The sequence below is a fragment of the Lagopus muta genome, chromosome 3 (genome assembly GCF_023343835.1).
Source record: "Lagopus muta isolate bLagMut1 chromosome 3, bLagMut1 primary, whole genome shotgun sequence".
In the NCBI taxonomy this organism is placed as follows: domain Eukaryota; kingdom Metazoa; phylum Chordata; class Aves; order Galliformes; family Phasianidae; genus Lagopus; species Lagopus muta.
The window spans coordinates 21,435,978-21,448,051 of NC_064435.1; the positions used below are offsets into that span (position 1 = coordinate 21,435,978).

General features: G+C 36.7%; 1 protein-coding gene across 6 annotated transcripts in view; it reads right to left on the reverse strand.

Moving 5' to 3' along the window:
- VPS13B (vacuolar protein sorting 13 homolog B) overlaps positions 1-12,074 on the reverse strand; it is a 418,623-nt gene that overhangs the window by 174,758 nt on the left and 231,791 nt on the right. For 4 of the 6 annotated variants that reach the window (XM_048940337.1, XM_048940338.1, XM_048940336.1 and 1 more), the window contains 4 exons: positions 6,394-6,565; positions 5,646-5,760; positions 3,857-3,998; positions 1,823-2,231 (listed from right to left, as the gene is read on the reverse strand). In XM_048940337.1, coding sequence (XP_048796294.1) covers positions 1,823-2,231; positions 3,857-3,998; positions 5,646-5,760; positions 6,394-6,565 — 838 coding nt within the window. Of the gene's footprint in view, positions 1-1,822; positions 2,232-3,856; positions 3,999-4,536; positions 4,604-5,645; positions 5,761-6,393; positions 6,566-12,074 lie in introns of all 6 variants that reach the window. The other 2 variants (XM_048940340.1, XM_048940339.1) reach the window with 1 other exon arrangement.

Consider the following 12,074-nt stretch of genomic DNA (forward strand, 5'->3'; position numbering starts at 1 on the left):
ATTTGAAACTATTTAATAGTAAGCAAGGAGGATGTTACACACCACATGTTATGACAGACTTCAAAGCAGACGGTCATGCTCATGTGACAAGGATATATCACTTCTACAAATGCATGACATACGTTTATTTGGTATGCCATCTTTTCTTTATCACTATCAACAAATTTATCACGTCCTTTCTAGTGATTTCTGATATTTTACTCCTAGTACATGTTGGAAAAAAGTTCTTATTCTCCCTAAACCAGCCAGATGCGGGCTTTCCCTGCCTTTACTGCTTCTCATCAGTTTTTTGCAGTTTACTTTTTTTTTTTATTTATAGCTGCTGCCATGCAGTATTTCTTATTTCTTATTGAAACACCACTTGCTGTATTAAATCAAGCTGATGGAAAGCAGCATTGCGTATTGCTGAGGACATACTGTTGCCCTCAAGTCTACCACAAAAAGAAGATAAGCTGGTGCTGCTGCAAAAAGCACAGATCTAAAGTGTTATAAAATTGTGTGGATGCAATCATGCATGTTTGTGTGTATACTGCTGAGGAAAAAAATAAATGTACAATTTTTATTTCATTTGGGGTCATTGTGCAAGGTGGGATTTGAACTACACAAATAAAGAAGTTTTCTATTCTCATACATAAATCACAATTATTTGTGTTTTTTTTTATTATCCTTTTTGAGGGGCAGGGGATAGTTTTCTTAACTATGGCTAACTAGGTATAAGGTATGAACAGCAGGGAAAGGAATTAAAAGACAAACTGAGGTCAGTGCTTCCCTACTTATAAATCAGCAATCACACTTTGGATTGGGCAACTTTTCTTGGATTAAAAAACTCTCTTAATCAATAGATGATGAACGAGATCTTACTGCAGCATATATCCATGGTGCGTAACACAGTCAAACCTTATGTCTCGTTATGGTTCCTAAAGACATACCTGTAGGATGTAGGCGATATTTTTAGAATTTGTTTTTAAAATCTCTAGAAGAATCGTTGCTAATGGAAGTTTACATCCCTCTAGCTGTTACTGAGTGTACTTTTAGCCTCAGCAACTGTTTATTCATACACAAAGTCTGTAACAGTAATGCAAATACATTTTATGTATGATGGGTAAATACTTTTTTTGAAAGAATAAATGTATTATTCATGGATCAAAAGATTAACTCATCTTTTGTTTGATTAACAACTAATTAATGTTGTTTAAAAGAACAGTTTACACAATTTTGTCCACAATTTTGTAAATAACTGAAAGCTTCTTACATACAGGAATCTCAGAACCTTCAACTCAAACTTCCTAGGCAAATGATAAACTGCATCACCTGTTGGTCAAAATCATGTAAATTCATTTTGGAGAAAATTAATAAAATGAAATAGAATATCAAACCTGCTTCACTATTTGATGTTTTTCAAGGTGCCAGCTTACATGAGACTTAAGGTTTTCTGCTTGAAATCTACTGGAACAAGAGATCTATAGAAGACTGCACTTGCACCAGAATAATAAAAACTGACAAAAGAATCACGGCAGCAGAACTGCATTTTCTCCTTCTCTTTTCACAACTTACTTTTTTTTCTCCTTAATAATCACATTTGAAATTCAAATGATCAAACTACGTACTACTGGGAAAGCAAAGGTCACATAAATACATAAATGCTTTTCAGCAGCTCAGCACAAAGCTAGGATGAATGACTATTTTCCTACCTCTACCCCTTAAGATTCTGAAGACCCAAGAAAGCACGCTAAATGTCAACATAGTAAGGTAGCAAGGTAACTAAGGTAATGTTTTTCCCTACAAGACTGAGAACAAAACTACCTAACACAAAATACTGTACCTTCTGCATTATGATGATCTTCCTCATTTTTGGGAAAGAAGACTCTTATAACACCAGTGTTGATATAGATCAGAGGCAAGTTGCGCGAAGTTAGAGTATGAGTCCTCATAGGCTGGCCTGGTGATTTTCTTTTCTCCTTTTGACTCCTTGGCAGCCTGGCTTGAAAAATGCTTGCAATTGCATTAAGCAAATGAAAACAGAGGACCACATCAAAAGCCTGAGCAGACAGAAGGATCTCGTGAAGAAAGTGAGGAGAACCATCAGTGTGACCTTCAGATAGCTTATGGAATGTTCTTCGTTCATTCCTTGAGATCAGTTTGTGCCGCACATTTTTTGTGACAGCTTTTGTATAAGTTAGAGAAAGAAATCCATGTTGTTGGTGTGAGCCATCTAAAAGTTTTGCAGTGGCCTGTTTCAAAGGAAAAAAATAAAATAAAATTCCAACCTGCTGCAAAAACAAACACAACATCAATTAATTCTCTGTTAGTTACAATGTTGAAGGTTCCATATTTTCTACTTTCCACTCTCTCTGAATCCCAAAAGAAAGTTCTTTTTTAAATGGATATTTCATCCCACAGTATGTCCATAGTTCACAACACTGTCAGCTAAAAGTATAAGTAATTATATTTTTATTTCCTGACAATTTATGTTGCGTGCAATTCAAATCCAGTCAGGCAAAAAAGCCCACAGTCGTTAGTCATGACAGTCTAAATTTATCAACCATTTTCTAATAATTATTCAGAATTATATTTTCTTTTTTCCTCTTTTTTTTTTTTTTTTTTTCCCACTTTAAACATTTTAGAAGCAAATCTTACTTCCTTTCATCATCCTTTCTAGATATGCCAACACCATAGGTGCTAAGGCAACCTTCTGATGTTGAGATAACTTCATCAACATAGAAGACATCCATAGTCAACTACTCTATAAATTCAGCTGGTTATTATTCAGCTTGTTATTATTTCTGAAAGTCTTTTGAATATCAATTATACATGTCTAGTGAGTGCAAAGTAAAATAACAATTAAAAATAAACTAGGAAAAGTATTACTTCAAGAACATAAAAAATACTTGATAGAACTCTTTGCAATTGTTCAAATCTCAGCCACAATCACATGAGCACAAATACAAGCAACTACATTTTGCAAGCAGTTGGTTTTTTCAGCATCTTCATATTTGATTAAAAATAATTTAATGTAATTTAAGCCTCATTAATAGAACACTTCTTTTAAATAAATAGAATCCATAGCTTAAATGCTGAAAAACTGATTTTTTTTATTAAGTCCATTAGAACAAATTATTAAGTTAGACTTCCTATAAGGTCTGAAACAAATAGACTAAGAAAATATTGCCAATCAGTATTTATGAAGAAAATAAATCAGACCACACAGAACTTCCACTAACATAAAAAAAAATTCCCAGCAGTCACTTATCTGTCAACTTAAATGGGCCAATTCCAATACATACCAAAGTCTTTCAAGGATGAACCAACAAGAAAAACAGATTTTTAATATCTCACACTGACATATTCATAACTGCCACAGTGTTTGAAATATTCAAAAGAAAGACACAAATATGCAACTGTTGATGCTGCATTATCATAATTATATACAGTAATTGTAAAAGGTTGCACAAAAGTATATAGCAGTAATACGAACTACTTAAAGACCAAAACATATATCAGAATTACATGAACAAAATGCAGTGTTCATTACTGGTTGTTAAGTATGAACACACAGTACTGCATGTGCTTACTTTTAATATCAAGGAATCCCACTGACTTCAGTGGACTGCAGTTACACACTGCATTGTGAACCATCAACCCTCATTTCCACATCTGACTCATTTCCAAAACTGACTAATAATTGTAACAAAATATGAAGGTTAAGAGGGAAATAATACAACTCATATAATCAGTACATTCAATAATTACAGTGAGTACAAAAACAATTTAGATTACACTGAGACTTTTATTTATCTTTAACCCAACTACCACTTATTAGTGGAAGTCCTGTAGAAAGAAAAAAAAAGATTCTTACAGAAGGAAAGAAGCCAGAGAAATTGCTGAAAGGGTCCTGCTTGCTGATGGGTCGAACCAACAAGGTACGTCTGTTCAGCTTGTCAGTACAGGAAAGGAATATACCTCCATATTGCCCCAGAGACCAGGAATCTTTCCCAAGGCTTAAGGAACGAGGCATGGAAGAGTGGAAGACAAAAATATATATATTTTTTAATTTGCTATAAGCAAAAAAAAGTTTATGTTATCCTTGCACAGTTGTATGTAACGGCAAGACAAAGTCTATTCCATACCTTTTCCTAAAATGCCCAAATTCAATCGGATGACAGAAAACTGATATGAAAAGAAACTTTGGAAAATGTTATGTGAAAAGACAAGATATTGCAGGATGCGAAGACACAGAAAATATAACAGAATCCTGCAAAAAAGAAAATGGACTGACCCATCCACATTCAATAGACAATCTGATTAGAATCGGTATAAGAATGATTACAAGAATCAAACTGTGTAAGAAAAACTCTATTCAAATACATTATAAATTCGCAGTATTGTTTAGAAAAAAATAATTACTAAGAATTAAAATGTTGCTTTGTACAATATTTCTTGTAATCACTCTTTTTGACACATAAAAGAATAAAGAAAACTATGTCGCTTCAGAAGAATTTTTCAGGTAAGCACCTTAGTCTACTAAAGAAATCTCACCAAAATCTTTTCTCTGCACTGTAGAAAGATCCCTTCAAAATCTGCTGATTGCCAGCCCTCCCCTGGCCTGGAAGACAGAACATTAACCTTATCTGTTCTCTGCTTTTGGCTTTAGTCCAAAGAAATTGAATGATGGGAAAGGGTATTCTGAAGAGATTATGAAATGTAACTGAAAACAGTAACAACTTTTGTAAAGCAAAAAACAAAACAAAAAACAAACAAACAAAAAAAAACAAACAGACAACAAAAAAAAAAAACCCTGCAAGATAACTTTAATGAACAAGGACACCACTAAGCTGAAATGTTTTCCTAGGGAGCATTAGGCAATGAAGTATCCTCTCCCAAGGCTATCCACAGAGCATGTGCAAAAAGCAGCTTGCTTAATTTTTCTCTCTCATAGCATAATCAATTAAGTTTTAAAATGGCAAACAATAAAACAGCTAAAGAAAGATTACATTGGTATCTCTTAGGTTGCATGCTCATAGTCATATGCACTACAAGGTGGAATGTGTAGTACCTCTGCCAAACTGCATTTGAATGCTCATTGAAAACACTTATATTGGTGCTGCAAAAAAGAAAACTTGCTGAGTGGCAAGACATTCAGAAGTTCTAGCTACCTAGCCTAGACATACATTCATGACGTATTCGTTAACGTTGGTGACATACAGACAACCAGCTTAGTTGCCTGCACTATAGTGTTGCTGAACCACAGTCAAAGTAGCTTCATTTGTATAAAATGCTTTTCAATATCCAAAAATGCAGCATCATAAAACACTCACCACTGGCAATTTGCTAAAACTAATGTGCCATCAACAGTATTTAAGGAATTCTGATTCAGAAGTTTAGTAAAATTAATATTTTTGTCATAAGAATCAATAGAGTAACAAATGTGTACACTAACACGTAACGATTTACAAGTACTTCTTTGGAACTGGCTGTAATTTTAAGAAAATGCATTTTAGATTTAAACATTTCACGCAATCAAAATCAATCTCATTTAAAAGAAATTCAACAATAACCTTAAATTCAAGTTAACAATCAAGAGGAAAAAACACAACTGCCTTCATCTTTCAGCCTGAATTCATAATCATACAACTACCAGAAATTACCTGTTTTTGTAATGGTCAACATTGAAGCTCTCTATTTTACATTTGATTTTGGTATATACATCCTGCATATCCACCGAAGCGCTGAGATCTTCTAACTCACTGACAACACAAACCTCTGCAATGGCCAAAGGAAATTAAAACCATCAATACTTAATAATTAATACCATCAATACAAGTTCATAAGCAAGGTATAAGCGTGGAACACCAAAGTTTATATATAGGATAATGCTCTCTCCACTCAGAGATTTGTCATAAAGAATGGTTTCATTCACTGCCATGCTGAGAAGAATCAGAAAAAAAAACTGTAATCAAAAACTTTCTTTTAAAAAATGTGTGGAGACTCATCTATAGAATTTTTTGTTCAGATTTCTGTAACTCTTGTAAAAAATACAAAGATATGTAACACTTGAGATTTCTTTCTCTCATGTAATTATTTTTTATCTAGTGTATATGCACATCTCTTTGAAAATTAACTTAATCACTAGTCTTCTCAATATCAATTTGAAAATATCCGTGTAAATCTACGTCTATAGATGGACACACACAAAATATACCACTAAACAACATAAAAATGGAGTATAATTACTACTGAGACAATAAATGCAGACTTCTATTAAGTAAAATAACTGAATCATTACCAATTTAATACTGTCTAGTATTACCAATAAATGTACTGAATATCTAATACCGTGTCGTGAAATACTGTACAAAATTTAAAATAATAAATAAGGGAAAAAATGTTGAATACCTGTGCCATTATTTCTAGGGTCAGGAGCAAACAATTTTATAGTAATTTTTGGCAACATCCACTGCATCCACAGGCTGACACGTCCACTTGAGACTCCAATGTTACTTGTTGTTTGTTCCAGTGTAATAGAGTCTGAGAAAGGAGAGTCATCACCACCCTGAAGAGAATCACCCTATAAAACAGAAGCAATGGCTGAGAAAAAAAAGTATTTGCTTTTCATCACTGCCTACTTTTCTTCCATCAAAATTGATATAGACTTGACAAACCATATAAATGTACACATAAATACAAGCAGACTCACTGATTGTGTATTGAAATTAAGCCATTTTTGAATGTCAGGGGAATTGTTGGAGTTGGAAACAGGAGGAGATAATGAATTTGGCCAAGATTATATAATAAAAATGTGACATTCCATGACTTTATTCCACTTGGTCTAGAAGAATTTCCTCATTAGTTTACACTAGTTACATACCAGAAACACTAATGACAATTAAGGTTGATAGGAATATTCTGAAATGCAACAGGAAAAGGAGATAAGCAGGCTTGTGCACATCTGGAGGACAAAAGATGAGGTTTTAGAGGTATCAAAAGAACAATATCTCAGAACGGCACTTGTATACTACATATGATTTTTTTCACCCTTTCTTCTACACGTTTTCTTGTAATTTCTTGGGAAAATGATCTTGCAAAACAATAGCCTCGTGTAAAAATTGGAAATGTTTTAATCACAACTTTTTAAATGTTTCTGTTGTTTAAAATTTTGATTGTCACTTGCAATATTCTTAAATAACAGATATCTTGACAAATGAGCTTGTAGAAGCTTCTGAGCCACCAATAATTTTTGCTCATTCCCTACAGTGCTAAAGGCTCAACAAACAAGAGCTTATATCTTCAGAAAAAGAGACATATGAAAGACATATGAGAGAAAGAGAGACATATGAAAGGTACACTGAAGAACTTGTTAGAAAGGCCTATCAGAGACCAGCACGTAACTTCTGATAATTCTTCATGGGACAATTGAAAAATTTACCAACAAGATGACTTCACCAGATCTTTCCTTTGACAGAAATTAATGCAACCAGAGAGAAAAAAAAAGATGCGAACATATAATTGCTCCTTAGTTCCTAGCATTTACAACTCTTCAGCTCAATGCAATGGGTGCATAGGTCACTAATGTCAACCAGAAGCCATTAAAAATCCATCTATGTCTGCTCTTCTAACCACACCAAGTGTTGCAAGTTTCCTTCATTATTCAAACACAAACGGGCAAGAGAAATGTATTGCCACCTTGATTCCTTGAGATCAAGTTGAAGTTGTTTCTAAGAACTACAGATCAATAAACACCCAAAATTTTAATGAAGGTTTTGAGGATTGTGAATTACAAAGAACTACATACTTGGGAATTTTGAGCTTTAACTAATGAATAACCGTGATGATTTATGTAGAAGACATCCTGCAATCAAGGCCTACACAGAAGGCACTGCACAGTTTGACAGAATCAACTTTAACCTGACAGGCAAAAAAAAAGCCAATAATGCGCTCACATCAGCACTTGAAAAAAAATCCCAACATATTTTTAGTAGCAAAATCTAAAATCTGACATTACTTGACTCATCCTGCAGTCTAAGACTGTGAGTATGGAAATTCTGTTAGCAATCTATTTTGTGGATGTATAGAACTCATCCCAAACCAAACAGCTCATACGGGAGCTTTTACATTGATGGATCCCATTTCCAAACAACTCAGGCCTACAGTTTAACTACAGGATTTCTATAATGTATATGTGTTTTCTTATCAAAATATTAACCATAAGACAGGACAAAAGCTAGGTCAAAATCCTAAAAACCATACAATATCCATTATGACTTTGGGCTGTTCGACAGACATCAAACATCCAAAAGTTTCCACACCTTTGTAACAAATCTTGAATAACATCCCTAAAAGATGATGAATCTGTTGTGGGAGTTTCACTGTGCCTGGAATCTGCAGTACTTTGGAATAGGTGATCCTATAAACAGGGCAGCTGTGGAGGCAGCAGCCAGTCAAAGAAAAGTTGCCGAGATTCTCAGATGGCTTTCACAGGGTGTCAAGCAATGAAGCACAATCAGAGGTCATAGAATGGTTGAAAAGAACCACAACGATCATCTAGTCTCAATCCTCCTGCTACACGCAGGGTCGCCAGCCACCAGACCAGGCTGCCCAGAGCCACATCCAGCCTGGCCTTGAATGCCTCCAGGGATGGGGCATCCACAGCCTCATTGGGCAACCTGTTCCAGTGTGTCACCATCCTCTGTGTGAAAAACTTCCTCCTAATATCTAACCTAAGCCTCCCCTGCCTCAGTTTAAAACCATTTCACTTTGTCCTGTCACTCTCCACCCTCGTAAACAGCCATTCCCCCTCCTGTTCATACGCACTCTTCAAGTATTGGAAGGCCACAAGGAGGTCTCCGTTGAGCCTTCTCTTCTTCAAGTTAAACAATTCCAGTTCCCTCAACCTTTCCTCACAGAGAGGTGCTCCAGCCCTCTGATCATCTTCATGGCCCTCCTCTGGACCCACTCCATGAGCTCCACGTCCTTCCTGTACTGGGGGCCCCAGGCCTGGACGCAGTACTGCAGATGGGGCCTCACAAGGGCCGAATAGAAGGGGACAATCACCTTCCCCTCCCTGCTGGCCACCCCTTTTTTGATGCAGCTAGGAACACAGTCGGCCTTCCAGGCAGCAAGTGCACATTGCTGCCTCGTGTCCAGCTTTCGTCTACCAGGACCCCCAAGTCTTTCTCCATAGTGCTGCTCTCAAGGAGATCTTCCCCCAGCTTGTATAAATACCTGGGATTGCTCTGACCCAAGTGCAGCACCCTGCACTTGGCCGTATTGAACCTCACTAGGTTTTCATGGGCCTGTTTCTCCAGCCTGTCCAGGTCCCTTGGGATGGCTTCCCTTCCTTCCCTTCCTTCCAACTCCTCAGCTTGGTGTCATCCGCAAACTTGCTCCAAGTGCATTCAATGCCATCGTCTGTGTCATTGATGAAAGGTCAAGGAAGGCAAGGAACAATACTATTTAAACCTTATTTAATATCTTTGTTTTCAGTCAAGTCAAAGATCAAGCCAGTGTTGCTTTGCTGTGTGTATTGCTGGCACACTTAATTCGCCACATTGTAACTTAGCAACTGTAATGGAGGGAGTAGGAGAGAGAGCTTCCTCTTCTCCCTGTACACACATTCTCTCACTGGACATGTTCCAAAAGGCTTGTTTTATGAAAATCAATTTAGCTCCCAAGATTTTGGCAGATCTGTACATTTCTGATAGTTAAAAAAGAAGAAAACAATAGTAAATTAAATTTAAAGTGGTGTGGTTAACAGCAAATACATACTGCTACCATGGAAAGTTTTACATTTTATAATTTTTTTCTTCTATTTGCACAATGTTATGTGCTAAGATGTTTCATGTATTTTGTTAACTTCTTTTTTTTTTCTCCACAAAGAGCTGTTTTTGTTTAGTGGTTTGACGATATAGATAACTGTTCTGTAGAAAACTGAAGCATTCATTTTCCCACACTTTCTTTAAGCTTCTTTTTCACTAGATATTAATCGATGTACTACAGTTCATGAAGTATCAGCCAGCTGATAATTTTGGCACAGTGTTACTTTTAACAGTATTTGTGGGATTCTTGAAGAACTGCATCTATATAGCATAAACCCAGACATGTATAAGAATCAAATTAACTCAGAAATGTTTAAAAGTAGCAAACACTGAGTTTTAGGGGACACGTTCCCTACTAACATCCAAATCCTTTACAACTGTGAAGTTTATTAAAAAAAAAAGCAACAAAAACAAAGCTACAGGCCCATCATTGAATACTGCTTCCTTCTTTTCTACATGCATAGTGATTTGGAACATGCCCTATATCTGACATCCTATCAACAAAAAATGCAGAGGTGAGGAGAAGAGACCAAGGTGTTTGCAGTTTCCATCAGTACTGCTGGAGCTGTGCTCATGCTGACATGAATCCAGTCATGTTTGTGCTTATGGCTGTCTGACTTGCAAATATTTCTGACATGAATTTCTGTAGCATGTGAGGCAGATGTATTAATAGTGATTCAAATGCTGCACATAGCTGTATAGATGTAGAACAAAATTTCCTCTACAAGCATGTATTTCTGAAACTGAACCTGAAAAAGTAAACCAGGTTTTCACGTCTAAGAGTAAAGTGGAGGCTGTTGTGGATGCCCTGTCCCTGCAGGTGTTAAAGGCCAGGCTGGGTGGGTCACTGGGCAGCCTGATCCAGCACTTGATGCAGCAGTTGGCAACCCTGCCACTGGCAGGGTGGTTGGAAACTAATGATCCTTGAGGTCCCTTCCAACCCAAGCCATTCTATGATTCTATAAAACACCAGCATGGAAAAAAATAAGCATCTTGATCTGCAAAGCAAGCATTGTCAGAAGTAAAATAACTGTGAACTTCTGGCCAGAATCAAAGCACCAGGGGACTGTTTTCACAGCAGAGCAAGTGGGAGGTCTGACACCTGGACTTTCAGTTGTTCGGTTTTACAGCTTGTTTGACCACAGGGCCTGCAGGTCCCAAACAGGGCCTCAATTCAATTGTACAGCTTTGTACCCCAATTCTGTACTTGGGTTACTGCATGCCCATCTGGCATTCCATGTCACTTGTGTGTTCTGTTGCTCGCACTAGCCAGCTTGATGACAGAGCTAAAACTGCATTAAGCTGAGGCCGGCAGAGATAACCTCTTCTGTTTGCAGCTGTGCCAGCTGAAGAGCTTATCGACAGACAGCCCCAGCTGCTCATCACCATGTCTCTGTCAAAGGTTACTGGCTCCTATCTCCTCCTTCAACAGTTCAATATCAATGTGTTATCCACATGTTTTTCTACCATTCAAACATACCAAGAGAGTTGAATTGGCCCATTCTCTCCGTCAGTAGCAAAAGCAATACAGATGGCTTCTCTGGAGGCAGAAGCTGCTACATGGTTATCCTTTGAGAAGTGGAAAAAGGATTCATTTCTTCTTAAATTTATGTTAATGGTACTGCATCCAAAACCATTGGGCAAAATCACAGGGAAAAAGCGACGAGCAGCACTAACTTGTTTTTGGTTTTTATTTATTTAATAAGCTCAAATTCTTAGAATTCTTTTTTGCACTGAAAACTAAAACAGAATTGAAAAAACAGTGATCTTGTTTCTCATGCAGTTTCAATTTTCTTTTTGGATTTTCAGCACCCAGCGTGGTATTGTTAAATATGTTTATGCATTAATTTTCTGCTCTGTTTCCAGATCTACAGAAAAATCAAGCCAGAGTCAGAAACACTGAGTTATTTTCCCACAACTTCTCATGCCAAGTCCTAAAATACACAATTTAATTCTTTCGCCAATTGTTGCAAATTGACCAATATACCAAGTTTATTTTCTTAGCAGAATTTATCTTTGTTCATCAGGAAGAACCAAACATGTGAGGCCTTCATCCTTGGCCTGCCTAAAGCTCAGGGATGATCACAGTTTGGCCACACTACTGCTATGCCTTATCAAAATAACTTCTGCGTTCTTGCTCAATCACCGAGTTTCCCCAAGGACTAAACACTTCTACCACTGTTTGTACTTAAGTAAACAGTAACAAGTGGCCTGTTGTAGTCTGTACTACCTTTGCTCTTGCTGTTCCAAAGGAGGGATGGT